The sequence below is a fragment of the Trematomus bernacchii genome, unplaced genomic scaffold (genome assembly GCF_902827165.1).
Source record: "Trematomus bernacchii unplaced genomic scaffold, fTreBer1.1, whole genome shotgun sequence".
NCBI classification, from domain to species: domain Eukaryota; kingdom Metazoa; phylum Chordata; class Actinopteri; order Perciformes; family Nototheniidae; genus Trematomus; species Trematomus bernacchii.
In genome coordinates, this window is record NW_022987739.1 from 13,543,655 (window position 1) to 13,562,955 (window position 19,301).

At 41.2% G+C, this 19,301-nt stretch overlaps 1 protein-coding gene across 3 annotated transcripts in view; it reads right to left on the reverse strand.

The window, feature by feature from the left end:
- The window catches only part of rabgap1l (RAB GTPase activating protein 1-like), a 104,519-nt gene that overhangs the window by 80,610 nt on the left and 4,608 nt on the right, over positions 1-19,301 (reverse strand). For 2 of the 3 annotated variants that reach the window (XM_034147606.1, XM_034147604.1), the window contains exons 2-11: positions 16,133-16,347; positions 15,698-15,848; positions 13,663-13,867; positions 11,516-11,690; positions 10,763-10,920; positions 9,915-10,025; positions 8,428-8,494; positions 8,043-8,145; positions 5,565-5,731; positions 1,713-1,836 (exon numbers count right to left, since the gene is read on the reverse strand). In XM_034147606.1, the coding sequence (XP_034003497.1) occupies positions 1,713-1,836; positions 5,565-5,731; positions 8,043-8,145; positions 8,428-8,494; positions 9,915-10,025; positions 10,763-10,920; positions 11,516-11,690; positions 13,663-13,867; positions 15,698-15,848; positions 16,133-16,270 (1,399 nt within the window). In that variant the 5' untranslated portion in view covers positions 16,271-16,347. The remainder of the gene's footprint in view (positions 1-1,712; positions 1,837-5,564; positions 5,732-8,042; positions 8,146-8,427; positions 8,495-9,914; positions 10,026-10,762; positions 10,921-11,515; positions 11,691-13,662; positions 13,868-15,697; positions 15,849-16,132; positions 16,348-19,301) is intronic. The other variant, XM_034147605.1, reaches the window with a different exon arrangement.

Below are 19,301 nucleotides of genomic sequence, written 5' to 3' on the forward strand. Positions count from 1 at the left end.
ATCTGCGGACGAAACGCTCTGGGGGGCCAAACGGCTCCGTGTCTACGCCCTCTATACGATCATTTTCTGATAACGATGATGCAATAGCCCCGCCTCTCCCCACCTCTCCTGCTCACCCCTGTGTCACCCGCGTCATTGCTGATGTGTTTCGCCAACAACAACAGTTTTCCGAGTGTTTCGAGCCAGGTCCCGGTATCTCGCAGGACAGTGCACCCAGCAGGTGCCTTTAGCAGACCCCCCCGCACGGCAGAGTTTCCGTTAGCCGAAATCTAAAATTCTCCGATCAAAATGTCGCTTACTGTTTAGGTGTCCTTTGACACTCAGGCAGTCATATCATTAGCTAGAACTAGCTAGATCTGATCGATATGGACATAAACGCGAGTGAAGTCTAATCGGACAGGAGAGAGAGATCAGAGATCAGCTGCTGCTGAAGCATGCTCGGAAGTCTTCTTCGCTGCTTTTGGTGTGTTTTGTGGCGGAAGTACAGCGCCACTTACAGGCCCGGCATATGTACTACAGCGTGTCCAGCGGTCTCGTGTGGAAGGACACGTTTCTGGTGCCTATTGCGTGTGGACGGAAGACTTTTTTGATAACGATTTCGGCTTGTTTGCGTTACCGTTCTCGTGTGGCTCCAGCCTCAGTAAACATATTTTACTGCTTCAAGATGACCAAAGAAGAAGAGTTTGACAGTGGCAGAGAAAAGAGAGAAGCCTCCAAATAAGACGAGGAGGAGCCTCCAATGTGTTGGCGTATCAGGATTTTGTAAAACATTTTTACAGAAAATTAAAGAGCAATGGGTTTTGATTTAAGTTGAGATGTTGTATGTTTACATCCATATGGGCTGAGGTGAATATTCCACTGCAGTCCAGTAGTGCTATAAACCCTAACAGGATTGAGACAGGCTCAACACAGAACCACTCTCGCTTGATACACAAGCACACACACACACACACACATACACAAGCGTGCATTAACACACATAAGATTCTGCCTACAGTTATTAAACACCCACAAAGACAAATCTGTTGTGAAACACACAGAATCCCTTCATTTACTTTAACACATACGCAAACAAACACACACTAAAACCCATTCCCCATAATCTCAACACGTAGCTGGTATCTCATGCCATGCCTCACTTACATATAAACATGTTCAACACACAACCCTGCCAATGTTTACGTGCCTTAACTAAATGAAACTTCACAGTTGATTCATGTCAGCCCAAAAAATAAACTGAGAAAGTGTGTGTTGGTAAACCTCTATTTCAAACTGAATATCTAGACATATGATCTCATTTAGATGAGGCGTTCATGCAACCCAGAAATACCCCCCCCCACTAGATATGTGAAACTTAAAGTAAATGCTCGCTCTGACAAGCTATTTGTGCCTGAGAGGGTTCAGAGAAGTCTCTCGTTATGTTGACGACAGTGAGGGATTTGTGCAGAGCTATGCAATGTGAGGTCGCATTTTTCAATCATGCAAGAAAAATGACTTTGAGATGTGGCTCTTGGATGCATTTGTGTATCGATATACAGCATGTGTGGGTTTTTTTTGGGGGGCGGGCATTCTGATAAAGAATGTTGGCGTTTAACAACAATGTCAAGCATTGTGAAGCCTGACGGGCTTTTGTCAGTTATGATTATGTATTGCGGTATAGTATGAGGAGAATCCAAGCGACTGAGGAGAGAGCGAGAGAGAGAAATCCATACCTTCATCAGCCTCCTCTTCCTCAGTGGGCGAGGCCAGTCGTCCTTCATTGCTCCTCTCTGCCTCCCTCTGAAGACTCACCACCTCATACACAGCATCGCTCTGTCCCACCCTCTCTGGTGCCTGCTGTACACACACACATTACATTGCATTTAGCTGACGCTTTTATCCAAAGCGACTTACAATAAGTGCATTCGACCAAGAAGATACAAACTTGAAGAAAACAGAATCATATAAGTACATCAGGTTTCATAGAGCCAAAACATTTCAAGTGCTACTCAACTGGCTTTAGATAAGCCAGTCCTTTATTTTTTACACACACACACACACACACACACACACACACACACACACACACACACACACACACACACACACACACACACACACACACACACACACACACACACACACACACACACACACACACACACACACACACACACACACACACACACACACACACACACACACACACACACACACACACACACACACACACACACACACACACACACACACACACACACACACACACACACACCGTTTACAGCATCAAGGACCTGATATATATATATATATATATATATATATATATATATATATATATATATATAGTAACAAACGAGTGCTCAAACCATTAAACCCTCTTTTCAGTTCTGCAGGACAGACAGCAGTCCCAGCTCTCCAGAGAACGAGTGCCAGTATTCAAGTGTCAGTATGAGAGTGGCAGCGACAGTCAATCTCAACAAGGCAATCGGCAGGACCACCCTCGGACCTAACATTGAGCAACTGTCTGTATTGATCGTGCAGGTGGTCAGGCCAGAGCTCACTGTCCAATCAGATGACAACATTAGGAAGAAAAGGGCCATGTATCAGGAGCTAGGGTAAGACAATTTAAAAGACTGAATAAAAAATGAAAACCAGAATGAACTTTTATCTAAAACCAACCCTGATGACTGAGTAGGGTGGGTTATAATCCGAGTCACCTACTGTACTGTATGTGCTTATATTTTGGTGGCAAGAGATTTTCATTTTTTTACCTTTATTAGATGGAGGGGAAGAAAGAAAGACGTTAAAGACTAAGAGGGAGCACACCGGCCACCCAATATTTTGTGTTGGAGACATTAACTGAAATGAATAAAATAAACAACTACTCAGGACTCTTGTGAATACTTGACTTGCATTTGACAGGTAGAAAGATCTACATCTATTACTCAATTTCTGTTTCTGGGCAGGCAATGTTTTGAAAGTGTTTGCTTCAGTCATATGAACTAGAAAATTGCAGAAATACATCAATGATCCCTGAAATTAGTTTGTTTTGAAATATATGGTGTTAAATGCTAAATAGAGCTTTAATCTAGCCCTTAAATCCATAATAATAGACTGAAGAAATACATAAAACAACACAGACTACAATAGGCTTGACCTTGGATGTGGACCATGAGCTACTGATGTTTATTTCTGGTTTATTCAATTACTGTAGTGCTGCTGCCTCTCTCCTCCACCTGGTCGAATGGATCAATGATTCGCATCGATCTGCACACTCGCATGGCGTCTAATGACTAACTCAAGTCAGTGATGAGAGCACCAATTGGGAGTGAATCTCAAGCTTGGCCTATTTTTAGAAGAATTCTGGAGAGGCTTGGGTAACATGTTGGCTTTGCTACGGTTTATGAGAAATTGTTAAGCCTACGGGATAAATTATTAACAGTGATTGAAAAAAAAAAAATTGGTCCAAAAAAGATCCACTCTATAAACAGAGTATTATCTATTATGGTTTTCTAAGCAGAAAAGAAACAAGAAAAAAGGATTATTACTTTTCTTTGGTTGATTCATACAGTATATAGGGAATAGCCCTATGCTAGATGTTGTCCCATGAGATGAACACATTTTACCTCACAAAATAACAGAATTCCTCAAATGTTGGTCTTTTTAGCGTCATTACTATTTTCACAATTTTCATCTGTAGATATTTTAAATCTCTGGTAAACAGACGGAATCACTCTGAGCCATTAGTTTCATCAACCTCTGAATGCTGGCTCAACTTTTAGTCGCTCGTCTTGAAATCATCCAATCTGATAACTTTATAGATTTTCTTTTTTAGAATCAGGAAAACCACACTTGCAGAAACATGTTTGTAGCCTATGTAAATATTTTATTTTTACATATCTGCAGACTTACATTTTCTTTATCTGAAGTCTTGACTTATTCTCAACCTGTCTAAATCTGTTCCAGACTTGGCATCAACGTAGACTTGACACAGGTAATGTAGCCTAAAGCCCTGGAAGGTTTGTTTCCCAGTATAACAGACACCAATTACATTTTCTAGTGAAGCCGACGGAGAAAACATTCTGAGAAGTTGGCTTAGATAATGCCTCCCTGGTACTTCAGCTGGCTAATGACAGTTTTTGGCTAAATAAGACAATAGGCCTACATATTTTTATATGTGTGTGTATCACCTCTGATTACCATCTTTCACAAAAAAACTCCTCACAATATTATCTTTTAATTAGCTCTTAACCACAGCACCAGTCCAACACTCTTCCATTTTCTGAGGAGATAACTAGAGAGGCAATCAGGCGGGCGAGTCAGCGCGCCGCTGTTAATTACCCACATGCCAATAATGAGGCAGAGTCTCTTATTAGCTCCCTACAATCCAAAGCTTCCCCACACTCCACTGCTTTGCCAGCTCCCCGTGGCCTGCTAAAGAAGATCTGCTTTGAAACAGGAAAGAGGAAGCTTACAGCTTAACTGTTGAAAAAATTAAGCACCTGCAGCAACTGCTAAAGCTGGGTGTCCTTGTGTTGATGGGAGGTAAGTGAAAGTGCTTTCTCTCGCAGCACTTTTTAATAAGACAAGTTGTGAGGAAAACTCAAAGGGCAAACATTTCAGGGCCTGTGATGTTTGCCATTATACAACACAGAGTAAGGTCCAAGAGGAATACAGTTTATTTGTTGCCATCAACAAAACTTGTCACGTCAGTGGATTGTGGTGACTGTTATTCAACTGCCAGACATCAACTCACAAGATAAATGTAATGCCTGAGTTGAAGATGAGCATGGTTACTATAAATCTTAAGAGACAAGTGACTGACCCGTGCAAACGTGAGATTTTGAGCATTCCTATACAAACAGTACACATTCTCCCATCCAATACTTGACGGTGAGAATAAAGAAATCTGACACTGTGTAGGCAGGAGAGGGAATGTCTTGCTGAGCATCAATGCACCAGCATCACAATGAGAGACGGATAATGGAGCAAGGAGGCAAAAGTGGGAGCTGCACAGATGGACAGGGAGGAATGAGAGTCAGCTGACGATACAGATTTCAGCACATTTCTGTAGCACTCACAACAAGGAACATTTCAGCTCTCTGGGGAACAGTATTTCACTGGTCACTGAAACACCACCACGCCTCCAAATGCCCGCTCTGAACTCCATCGCTCCACACCTGCTCCACCTTTCCATGTTTTTTTTATGGAAAGCTGTGGCTGAGTTGGGACACGATGCCATTGTGGCCTGTAAAGCTTCTTGAGACATACAGTATGTGAGGCCGGGAAGGTATTCTCAGGAGGCTTTGCAATGTCCTTCCAACACCCAGAGATATTAGAGGCAAGGCTCAAACTGTATACACAGGATGGCAAATCACAAATGTGTAAAATCATAATGTCTAAAAGGGACATACCACCCAATCAATCAGAAACCGTCCATGAATTACCAACTACTTCATAACCTCACAACAAGCTTACCAATGAGGCTATGAATCATCCAAGACCTGGGATATCTAGAGGCAATAACTACACCACATTACGTATGTTATGTAAAGTAGGGGAATGCGTGCAGGTAGAGATACCTGTCTGAGTTTGAGGTAGAAGGTCTCACTGAAGGTCTTGCGGCTGAAGTACCAGAAGCGCTCGTTTGATGGATAAACCCTGAGCAGAGTTTCCATCAGGAAGCGAACTGGCTCCAGCACCTCAGTGACCACCAGGTCCACTGCCACCGTCATGTACACCTGCTTATCTGGAGAGAAACAGAGAGAGAGAGAAAACAAAAGCCATTTTATTTTTGGGGGATATTATGTGGATAAATATAATTATATTTATTTCAGTGGGTGAAGCCTGTTCGCCAAATGTTTGCAAATGTAAAAAGGTTTTTACAGTGTAGTGTATATGATAAACAGCTGTAAGTACAACACAGCTCTCATTGTTAATGAGAGCTGTGTTGTAATGAATTGTCCAAAAGCTGACATACAATGATGAGTCTGAACCAACCTTTATTACCTATGTCAATGTAGTGTACAATTTGTTTAATTTTAAGAACTAGTCAAATCTAACTTTACAGTTAAAAATAAATCTATAAATGTAGATACTATGTGTTTAGCTTTTCATCGCCTATGGTGGCAGGAAGTGCATACTATGTATCCTGTGGAGATGCCACACCCCCTGGTGGATAAGGAAATAACTCAAATGTCTTCAACTCAAGAAATGACGACTATAAATGTATTCTTTTAGGTGGGAAAGTTAAACCTTGGGGCTTGAACTTGTGCTAATACTTAGTACTGAGGATTTATCTTTATAAATATAATACAGAGGTGTAAGCCTCAAACTAACTAATCACAATGCTTATGACCTTTGGACAGTTTAATTATAAGGTGAGAATAAATAAAAGGAAAAAAGACAGAAGTGCTGGCAAAGTTATCTCCAAGTAGGGAGGATTTATTATTGTAATAAACTTGCAGAAGGCAACAAATTAACTACCACCATCTTTATTTAAAGATATTCTTTTGGCCTTTAATTGATAGAAGAGCTACAGAGGATAAGGTGGAGGGGGGATGCAGCAAACAGCCAGCATATAAATTGCAATTATGATAATGTGAAGCTGTGTGTGTGTGTGTGTGTGTGTGTGTGTGTGTGTGTGTGTGTGTGTGTGTGTGTGTGTGTGTGTGTGTGTGTGTGTGTGTATGTTTTATACTGTCAGACTCCCATGAGGAAGGCTGCTCTGACAGACCTGCCATCTACCTTCAAGTCAAATTCTCAGAGCTTTTGAGTCAGCAAGTTGCCAAGTGGTCTAGTTTGTTAGCTGTAATGGATTTGGCAATGCAAGCGCCTGCATACACTCTGAACACACATACATGCTTCCCTTTTAAAATACAATAAAATTGGTCCCTCTTCTCAGGTACAGTACATGAGGATATTGAACAAACTCAAATATGAATTTCTGAACACATTCTGATTCACGATCACACATTTCAGGCAGCTGTTTAAGTTTGACTTTAATAGCCATATTAAGGTTTAACACAATGGTTTAATGAATTTGGGGTATGAGAGAAAAAGTCAGAATAGCAATACAAGAGGAAACAAGATAAATATGCCAATTGGGATTAGATGGAATGAAATAAAAGTATAGAATACAACATGTAGCACTGTATACATACAAGAACATTGATTGTCTTTTAGTGCAGAAATAGAAAATACCCAATACAGTTATGTAAACATATTTTGTGTACCTACTTCATGAATCTTCAATTTGATGTTCTTTTGTTTTTTTTAAATGTATGTTCTAGAAGTAAATATACGTAATACAGAAGACATAATAAATAAACCCTCCCTCTTTCTCTAACTTAATGAAAGCAAAGCAAAGAGCCTTTATAGGAAGGACATGTTTTAACCTCAATTATCTGCATACAGTAGCTTAAATGCTAGCAAAGACTTAAAAGTGATTTGCATAAAATTAATCTCCTAAAATGTTGCTTTCAATTGCTTATAGCCAAATCTCTTTTGGCTTTGCTGACTAACAAGATGTGATCACACTTAAATGTGCGAAAATGTGCCAGGCCTGGACAAGTAATGGGTCACAAGGACAGGTCCTTCTCTAGCATAACATTATCACATCGAGGCTCCAATGCAAGCACTGCATCATTTTTAGACATGACCTTGAGCTTTGTGCAGTCCCACATCACATTTGTGACAAATGGAAATAATGTTATACTTCATATGTGTGTATGCACAACCGGTACACAGGCACATGCTGGTCTCAATTAACACAGATCATAAATGTAGCAAAAGCTTGTGGACAAGGACTCAAAAAGCTAGACATGTCTGCTACAGTATGTGCACTAAATTGTATTAAGGAAGGAAACTGTAAATTGAATTGAAAACAATTGACAAACTTGGAAACATTTTACCAGGTTATCTTGACGCATAGTTTGGTCAATAATATACAACTACTGTATATACAAGCAAACGTGTAGTTTTTTACAGCTATCTCGGTTTTAAATCAAAATATAATATGCGTGTGAAACAACATTTATGGGGACAAAAGGTCGCCTCACCTTTAGGGGTGTCTTCGTTCAGCGGCTGGAAGGCTGCCATGTTTGGGTTCCATGTTCCTGTGATCACATAGGCCTTCCCATCAGAGCTCTTCCCCATCGACTCCTGTATAGGTATTAATACATGGAATAGTTAAAAAAAATAAAAACTCAACTTTTAGTACAATTTCAAATGTAAAATATCAATACAGGTAGATATTATATTGTAGAAAGGCACATTTATCAGCTTCACAAATATATACTAGGACAAACAAAACTGAGAAAAACAGAGCACAGTAATAATAACTGGCTGAATATAGCATTAACCTGGCTATTGACTCTGGTTGTGCTTATTTAGGTCTAACAAATGAAAGGTCTGGTTAAACAAGCTAAGGTGGGTTGAGCTCACCATGTCTAGTAGATGCATGTCACTGTTGCATACTTTCTGTCCTGGACTCAGCAGCATCCCAAAACACCTAGAGCGAAGACACAAGAGATAAAAAACACAAATCAATAATCACAAATGTCTCTGCTGAGGTACAGTCTGGATTCACCAGCAGAGGGGATCACAGTAGTTGGGTGTGACTGAACTACAATCATAAATATTTTACTGTTGATGCGTTATGAACTTTCAAGCATCAAGCAGACAATCTGACAATAACTGTAAGAGCCTGAACTTTGCATTGCACAATTTAAAAAAAAGTAATACATATATTTTAGCCACAGTTTTAAAATATCTTGATGACCTGTGTAGCATGTTTAAGCCGATTCAGGGTGATACAAGATCAACTCTCCCTGCCTCTTCTGGCTTTGCCCCTCACATAGAATAGGGAAGCATGGACGCACAGGAAGTTAAAAATAGAGAGGAAAACCGGTACAGGCAAACTTCTAAAACACATATCTGAGGTCTTGCACTATACTGAAGCAGCATTGCATGTGTTGTTTGCAATTCATCATAACATCCTAATCACTTTGCTATAGTTAAGTCCCTTCAGCTTTAGGTGGAGGTGCCATCCAGTGGTCAGCATGGGAACATCCCAATTCAGAAATGCATTATATAAGAACATAAGAATAACTTATCTCAGCTCTTAATGAGGTGTGTTAATACTGGGCTTAAAAATATAAAGGCTGAGTGTCATGCAGAGTGATTTTTCAAAAGGTTTTGCGTGTTTGTATAGAAAGATTTCCTTTCTTTAAACAAAGTGTCCCAGGGTTAAAATAGAACTTATTGCATCTATACACATGATGCCAAATCATAGAACATTTCAAAGGAATTAACCATCAACACAGAGGCTATAACACAAAGTATAAAATAAAGTGTTGTCAAACATGTGCCTAGCCCCTCAGAAAGGAATCAGTCCTGAACACAATAGAGGTTTCCATTGGCACTAAAAAAATAAAGGAGAGGGCAGGTGTCTCCCTCTGATAGCGATAGGAGGTGAGGGAATGAAGAAGAAAGGAGGGGAGTGTTAACTGACCCACTTCTTTGTTGCTGCCTGCTAGAGCACGTAGAGCCATACTACAAATGGGAGAGATTGCAGGAAGTGGGAAATGTTACAGTAGTATTCCTCTGTTGGACGTTTGTTTTAAATCATGCTCTATTTGTCCTTGTTGTTTTTCCTCTGCAATATTTTACCAACAAGTATGTGCACTCACTGTCCTTATTAAAAGAAAGCTAATCTGGTGGTTTAATCTGGAAAGTCATAATATAACAAGGCATAATATTTTGTATGGCTTAGAAAGAAGTTCCAAACTTTTGAAAAGCTAACCCCTCTGGGAAGATGTGTGAGGAATAAATGCGGTGCAAGACGTGCCGATCCATAACAAAGAACAGCCAGTGGAAGGTTCTTACTGCAGGCCCTCGTCACGCATCACCTCTCTTACAGGGATCCTCACCTCTCGATGCCCAGCTCCTTGTTGCACATTTGCTGAACTGAAACCACGACCTTCTTCTGAATGCTCTGTCGCAGCTTAAAGTAGAATTTATCTCTGTCCTTTGGCACAGGACTGTGGATAGGAAAAAAGGAGGTTATTATATATAACCTTTAGGACTTTGGTGTAATTCAAATGTTGTCAAATGTAAGTGTACTGTGGTGTTCTTTATTGTGATTCTTAAGTGTATTTCCATATACCTTGTTCCATGTTATTGTTCTCTCTGTCTTAATGCCAGTGTCTTTGATACTTTGTCATTATCTTAGTATAACTATCCCAGTTAAATATAAAATAAAACATTTATTTTCTCAAGTCTTCTGAGTTTATCACATTTTACAGGTTGTGTCGTTTCAGAAAAGTTACCGGCCGTTTTATTTCAGAAGAAAACAGAACAAAGAAAATCCATCACTAAAACACTCAATATTTGATAGCTAGTGAAAATGTAAAAATTATCTTGCTGTGCCATTAAGTTTTATGCATTTTGAGGATGAACAATATCATTCAGATAAAATAGTAGAGCTGCAGCACATTACAGTTTTCCACATATTGAGATATCTGTGATACCAACAGTCCTGAGCTGATAAGAAACACACACACAAAATGCATTTATGTACACGTCGTACCATCATTCTTCTTTCATAAAACGGAGTTTGATTCTCATGCAGTTTGATATAATATATGATATGATATAAGATGTGAAGATAATATTTGTTTTTGTACATGTACACAACCATTATAGTCTGAGACACCTACGTAAAGTAATAAATGGGTGTGTATCTGCACATGTATGTGAGGATATGTGGACCAGGTACCTGAAGTTGCCCTTGCCATCGTCCTCTTTGATCTCCAGGGTGACAGTGAAGGTGTAGAGGTCGCCTTCAGGCGGGCCGGAGAGCGCCGTGTCCCTGATGTCTGCCGGCCGCGCAGAACGCCGGAAGGCTGTGGAGAAACTGTACAGGATACGACTGACCTGTTGGAAAAGCAAAAGAAACACAAAAGTTTGTAGGCAAGAGACAGGTAAGTTCACTGAAAAGATTAAACAGTGACTTTAATTTAATGTCATATGTCAACAGGTTCCACATAATTGTATTAGGTTAGTTTAAAGCAATAGTATGAAGTTGAAACTTTAGTTTTTTTATTTAGACTTAATATTATTGCTTTCAATTAACCTAATACAATTATGTGCTATCTGTTTACATTTTTCTAAGTGTACGATAGATTTGGAATTTTAAAAAAGTAATTGTAAAGAAAATATTTACAAATCTGAATGGAACTGATACATTTAAATGTTAAATTAGTAAATAGAATAAAAAGACCAGAACTGGACAATTTAATACTGAAAAAAGTGCAATAGAACTGGGTATCATTGAGAAAACACAAGACAACAGCGCCCTCAGCTGGTTCACCAGTGTCAGCACTTATAGGGCTGTGGTAGTAATACAGCCTCACCGTTTTTTACATCAATATAAAGCGCACATGCTGTCAGGTCTACTATACTGCAAGTTATAACAGAAGATATCTATGTTTGATATCTCTAGAGCCTTTTATTAATGCAACTAACTCACGGCCTCTTTGATGTGGCAGGAGAAGACATGGATCTGGAAGTCCTCAGCGCTCCGGTAACTCTCAGTGAAGGAGAAACAGTCACTTTCCACAGAACCTTCTTTTCCACGGGCACAAAACAACACCTTGTAGATTGGAAATACGGCGATCTCTGTTCCCGAGGCCTGGTCCACAACCCTGAGAAAAAGTAATGTTATTTTAAGTGCAGCAGTCTAACGTTAACAGCAAAATATCTTATTATGTAAATGAATTGCTTTCTTTCCAACAACATTTTATTATTACCTCGTTTATTTTTCAATTTACAGATTACTTTTTCTTTACTTAGGTTACATGACAACCCAGAGCAGTTATCTCAACATTAAAACGTCTAAGATGTTGTTTATATACAAGGTCTGAGATACTTCACACCACCATGTTACCATAAGTTATTTACAATAATCTTCTACCTCAATAAATGTCATTCAACTTTATATTTATCCCAGCTTCTATTCATTCAGAAAGTAAGGCAATCAGGTCACTCTCGTCTACTTGAGCGGAAATGTCAGTACTTTCAGTGTGGTAAAAAAAAAAAGCCTTCAGTTTTCATTTTATGACTCAGGATGGTTACAAAAACTAATTTCCTCTCCAACTGTACTTCTTCTGCGGGCTAACAGTCTTTGAGATGAGGGGCCCCTTTAATAGCCACATCATTCAAAGTAAATTCTCTGTAAACCTATTTACGTTCACCTATTATAATGTGGCTGTAATACAGTTATACCAGGTTACTGTGATAAACATGAACAACTACACATTTTAATGGAATATCTAACCCCAAAGTGATTATATGTGAAATAGTTTTTCTGCCCGTGTTTATTTGCTCTCACAAGATGTGCTTTCTCTTAAAGGTAGGGTAGGTAAGTTTGAGAAACCGGCTCGAGATCGCTAGAATTTGAAAATACACAACCGGAGAAAATCTGCCACTTCCTTATAGAGCCCCTCCTCCAACACACACGAACGCGCACATGACCAATGAGGGCATGAGATAAGTTTGTGCACAGATGGAAGGCTGACAGGCAGGTAGGCCATCCAGTTATTTTAGCCGGGCCGGCTAAAATGATGGTCGTACTTTTTACAGTATTACAGCTTCCATAGATGACATTTTTTAATGGATTTTTTGTCAAAGCACTTAAGATATTCATTGCTATCGGGATGTTAAGAGCATTCCATGGAATATAACAAAAAGTGTATCTCGAGCCGGTTTCTCAAACTTACCTACCCCACCTTTAAAGGCCTCCTATTATGCTATTTTTAGGCATATATTATGGGTCTCAGTATATACAAATATATAAAAACATGTCTATGATGTGTTTTGCTCAAAATACCAAACAGATCATGCATTTTAGACATCCCTCATATCCCTCTATTCCAGCCCCGTTAGAGTAATGCAGATTTTTGGTCCTTAGCTTGAAAAAAAATAAAAGAGGAGGCGGAACTAATGCCTGCTCAGAATTCTACCGGCAGATGCAGCTAAATGCTGCCGTGATTAAACGCCATCATGTTCCAAACCACTTCAAGGATTATTTCTGAAACAGTATGGAGCTCAAATGCTTTTTCTCTTGCCAATTTACCACAAGGTGAGTTCCTTTTGTTATTTCCTGCTTTTTACACATGCTCTCTCCAGTACAGGTTAGCTCTGAGTGTTAGCGATGCTTGCCAATGTAAACAAAGACCATATTACATCCAAAACACGTCGCGCATTGTTTCCGATAGCAACGTTTCTGATAGTGTGAAGCCACACTCGCCACACATTCGGTGTGAAGCCAGCCCACATTTCCGATATTACGTAAATCTGGATCAGCTCCGTTGTACCCCCGTTTTTAGAGATTTGGGTACGGAGTAAAAAAGAGAGAGGGTTTTGTTATCTGACACTTTGTGAGTTCCCTGACACACCGGGGACACATATTTATGTATACAAGACATAAAAAAGTGCATTTTGCATGATAGGTCCCCTTTAAAATCAAGGCTTTTTGTTCACAAATTCAAGGTTATATGGGGTTTCGAGGGGTTAAGTACTCCTTTAACAAACTGTTCTACATTTGTTTCATCAAAGCCTGGTTTAAATATACCCAGGTCTCAACACACACAGTCTCTGTCTCAGTGTCTGGCTGACCTGACGGAGCCGTCGGGGCCACAGGGCACGTGCAGTGTGATGGGGATGGGGATGGCGCTCTCGGCCCGCAGGGTGGCCATGGCCCTCTGCGCCTCGGCCTCGTTGCGGGGGGCTTTGACCCAGGTGCAGCCAAGGTAAGACAGCTTGTTGAACTGAACACTGTCCTCCTCTAGCACTGTGGGGCTGGATGGTGCTGGACATGTTTCTGTAGACAGAAAGATTTAGGTTGCGTTGTTATTTGTTTTTTCTTGAGATCTCTGTTCTTATTTTAAGCAAAACAGATGTTTGCTTCTCTATTTTCTGGCAAACTTTTAACCAAATTTGTATCAAGATAATGCAACAGTTGTATCATCAGGGTAGACAATAATATTTCACATTTGTCTGGTATGCCGTTAAACCATCATGAGATACCTTTTCCACATCCTGTAGCTCTACAGAACGCTGCATTTTGCAAGTGTGAAACAAAACCACAAAAACCCAACTGAGAAGAAGTGAATAGCAGTACGTGAGAGAACTTCTACGGAGGTTTTGGAGTCTTCTTTAAATTTCTTTAAACAGGAAGTAGAACAATGAGAGCAGCAGCTGGACTTCCACTGCTGACTGGCTATTATTCTACACAATGCTAACCATTTCCTCTTAGTGTACTCAGCAGTAGTAAAGCACACAACCACTTTTACAGTATGTGACTGCAAGTACACAAATACGATGTGTAGTCCCAATGTTTTTATTTTTTTTATTTAACCAGATAAAAAAAGCATTGAGATAAAATGTCATTTTCAATGCTGACCTGGCCAAGAAGGCAGCAACGTTACACATAACACATAACACAAACATATAAAATACAGAGAACATAACTAAGAAAACAAAAGACGAAAAAGCAGTCACTACATTGTGCACATTAGGACAGTAAGAAAGGTGCACTACTTGTTACTGCAAGAGCAGCTGGTGGTAAGGACTTCAGACAACTTCAATTTAAAACATGCTATTGAGACAAGTGGCGTCAATTTGAGGCGTGATTGAAGGTCATTCCAAGACCAAGGACCATAATAAAAAAAGACTCCTTTTTCCAGCCTCAGTCCGCACAGCAGGTACCTGGAACCGTATCCAGGCACTGGGTCTGAGGTTGTAAGAGTCACAAACTGGGGCAAATCTGGCACATATGTACAGTGGAAGCTTACCTAAAATGGCTTTATACATTAACAAAAAGAAAACCAATGATGCATCCTACTCATAGTAAGTGAGGACCATCCAGTTAGGCTATACAGTTTGCAATGATGAGTCCTATAGGGAGCATTTGATATATAACGCAGTGCAGCATGGTAGAGTGGGTCAAGTTTGGCCAAAACAGTGGGACAGGCAAATCTAATGTGTTTTTATTCATTTTTTTAATTACAATTACAATGTATCTGCTGAATTGAAAAATATATATATGTTTAACTCTGGTAGTGCTTATGCCTTGCACCTGCAAAAAAAAAAGAATGTGCGGTATATTGTCGACCATGTCATGTTGATTTTGCCTTCTTGTTTGTAGAGCCGTCAGGGCCAACCTGTCCTTGCTGATATACAGAACATTTAAGCCAATGTCAGAGGGTTCAGATATCAGCCTTGCTAATCTGCTATATTTTAATATATAAATGCAGTGCAGACGGCACATAGCTTGGACTTCAACATTTGTGCACATTGTTATTTCCACTTAAATGTCAGTGCAAATTAATTATAATTACGTATACTTCTCTAAAACAAAAAAAGCCCATATCCATAATAACTTAGACTGACGACAATAACAAAAAGAACAGTTTTAGTTTTTTAGTTTAGTTTTTAAATTAACAAATGGATTTGGGAAATGTTCAGCCATATTGTGAATACAAGTAAGACTAAACTCAATCTGCTGCTTTTGACAGTGATATCTCACAGAAAGGACATGAACTAATAACGTTACAGTTTATATTCCCATTGAGATGCCTGAGCAAGAATAGTTGACTGACAGATTGTAATCACCTGTGAGTAGACACACTGATCGTAAATAGACCTCTACCTGCAGGTTGGGGCTCCAGGACTTGGCTCTCTGGGTCCTTGTGCTTCTCCATCTTTTCCACATTGCTCTTTTCCACCTTCACCTCATCATCATCGTCATCCAACACATCCTCCATAGCTCTCACGAGCTGCTCACTCCCATTCCAAGACATCTAAGAGAGAGAGTGGGAGAGAAAAATTAAGCTGGGGATGAGAAAAGGATGGATTAAACCTGGTGGAGAAGATAAGGACACAGTAGAGCTTCCTGGACTGAGTCAGCACTTGTCAATGACCTTGTTTTCATTGGCTTTTAGCATGTTTTCATGGGCTGTTTTACCACCACGCTGCACCTTTTACAACCCTTTACAGCTGCAAGTCTGACCAGCGTGTTGTATGAGGGATGAATATTACATATTACAGCCTGTGTGTTAACAGTTTGTCCACGAGCAGTTCTGACCTTGAGTCTTGGTTTGCCCTCGGAGCCTTGCGGTGACCCGGCGACACCGGGCTGTACCAGAACAAACTCCTCGCTGGTGACGGTGGCCACGGACTCTGTGGAGCTGCTGACTTTTCCAAGAGAGGACCGGTCATCCATAGCTGGCTGGTTTACTCAGGGTCAGCTGGGGAGACCAGAGGTAAAGCTCTCCCCTTCCCTCTCCTGTCTACCCAGCTCTGTGGGAATACACACAGATTGCATTAGACAATTTAGGAGGTGTTTTCTTGGTATTTATGCTGAAATAAAATAAAATGCTTTAGCAACAAGTGGATAAGAGTGAGGTGGTGGACGCCAATGTTATCCATGAAACTTACACAATAATAGAGTTACAAGATCTCTATACACACACACAAAGTGGGCATGTCCACTTAGGAGCTATTCAACTAATAGAACAGGAATAATTAGATCACATGTACCGTGTGCGGTGTTGTCACTGTGATGTACAATGCCAAACCACAACACACCCATTCAGTAGTACTCACACAGAAAGGCACTACCTGAACAACTCCCTGGTTTTGTGGGCTCTACTTTAAGGTTATGAGTCCGAGACAAAGTTATTAAAGGTCCCATGTCATGCTTTTCCGGTTATTACCCATCCCCTTGTGTGTTATGTAGATTTTTCTGCATGTAAACGGTCTGCAAAGTCACAAACCCTCAAAGTACACCCTGTAGCGAGTAAAACTCTAACACAGAAAAGACATGTCTATGCTGCCCCAGAACGCCTCGTTGGAGATTTTCTTTTTTCTTGATGGGTACAGTGACGTGACCATACCCAAATGGACTCATTGGTCCAAATGGACCAATCCGTGGAGCTCCTCACACACACACACACACACACACACACACTCACACTCTCTCAGCAGCGAAACTGTGACGCGCTGGGGGGGTGCTAGTGGAGCCTCGCAGCGGCGAAACTGTGGCGCGCTTACACTGTAGGTACGCCGCGTTTGGGGGTGAGGGTGCTAGTGGAGCCTCGCAGATGGGGGTGCTGCAGCCCCCTCAGTACCCCCCCTTCCCGCGTCCATGGTGCTCAGGCTGAGTTCAGGCTGAGTTTCGCGATGTCTCGCTGTCTCGCTGTCTCGCAGACCCCACGCAGCAACCAGGAAACGACACCAGTGTTGCGGCTTTCACTTTCTAGCTCCTCGCGAGAGCTTTTCTGGTTCAGCTCCCGTTTCCCTTTTCAGCTCCTGCTCTGTTCACACTGCCCAGAGCTGCCGCTGCTGCGTCATGACGTCACAGTTTACGTCGCTGATTTTCTCCCACAACAACAACGGGCCGGGGACTGCATCGGGTCGTGTTGCTTTTAATCATACGAAGCCAGATTACATTAAATTAAATAACGACTTCTCCAACCTTATACTTTTCTCCAGAGTGCCGTGGTTCATTGTTTATTAATGTGTTTCAGCGGCATTTACCGACCGCTGCAGTGCTGGCTGCTCTTCCACGGGAGTTTATTGTCCCGTTAGCTCCGGGTTAGCTCACACGGCTCTAAAGTATTCACTGTCTGACTGTCACACAAGCAGCTGATACATATCCCCAGTTCCCCTTAAGTGAATGTGTGTCAGTCTGAATTGACGCTGTTTGGCATCACAACGCTGTTATGAAAGTTTCTCTGGTATAACATGGGTGATGTTAGCATAGCAACCGAAGCTAAACTGACTACTTGCTAAGCCGTTTTCTATAGGCACATTTTACCGGCGTATTTTTCATTATGATTCTACTTCTGATAGTCGGACATGACAACCTGTATAGCCCATGTATCTCCACAATGATCAATAACAGCGAACGGATGGTCAAAGTAAGGTTTCCTGCACGCCTCGACGTAAGAGACGTAAGCGACGCCGCGTCATAGCTCCGAAGCTCTTGCCTCTGGACCGACAATATTTTGGAGCTGGAAGTGAACCGCATTCCGGAGCTATGACGCGCCGCCGCTGCGGTGTGAACAGGAAAAACCGGCGCTTTTCAGGCTCTAGCTCCCAGCAGGAGCTGGAAAAGCGCCGGTGTGAAAGGGGTATAATAGAGCTCACACTGTCCGCTCCTCGCAGCAGCGAGCCGCGCAACCTCCCGCCAACACGGCACCCAGACCCCACGCAGCATTCTCATCCGTTTGTCATTACTGGTGTCATTTTCTGGTTGCTAACGCCATTGTAACACATAATCACTGATGTTCCGCTGTAACTAGGGATGTCCCGATCACCTTTTTTTGCTCCCGATCCAATTCCGATCATTTGATTTTGACAATCTGCCGATACCGATTTTTCCCGATCCGATCTTTATGCAATGCATTAAGAGAAAAAAAAGGAGAAAAGCATTCAAGTTGTCCCTTAAACCCCACGTTCTCCACCACAGATAACGGCTGGTCATCCAACGCGATGAATTCAGCTATCTTGGCTGTTATTTTTTTGGCCTTTTCACTGTTCTGGGGCAGTTTCTCTTTCCTTTTAAAAGTCTCTGAAAGTGTCGGTTGTTTCAGTGCCGTTACCTGAGTGGCCGCTGTGTACTCGTTGTGTTGTTGTTGGTGTTTGTTTCTCAGGTGGCGTATTAGATTGGTCGTGTTGAACGTAGCTCTGTTCTTTCCACCACGCGGAACCTCCGCCTTGCAAACATTGCATCTGGCTGTTACACTGCCTTCGCTTTCAATTTTATAATACTTCCAAACTCCTGACATTTTCTCTGTCCCGACTCCCGAGTCACCAGCTGAACGTAGCCTCTCGTTAGCTTACTGCTACTATTAGACACTGCGCCCTGCCCACTCTGTTGCCAAATTTGAGAGAAATAAGCAACCAGGTCTATGAAAACAAGCCCAAAAGAAGCAACACATACATGATGTTGTGTAATTTTAAACCAAAACTAAGGCCTCAGGATGACTTTAAGACGTGAACATGGTCATTTTTGTTTTGTAACATTAAATAAAATAAAAATATTTTATAAAAAAAAAAAAAAAAAATCCCGATCCCCGATTTTTTTCTCCCGATTCCGTACTTTTGAAAATCACGTGATCGGCTCCGATCCCCGATCACGTGATCGGATCGGGACATCTCTAGCTGTAACGGTGGTGGACTCATCAGAACAGAGTGGGCGAGCTGACCAATCAGAGCACAGTGGGCTCACAGGGAGGGGGGGGGGGGGG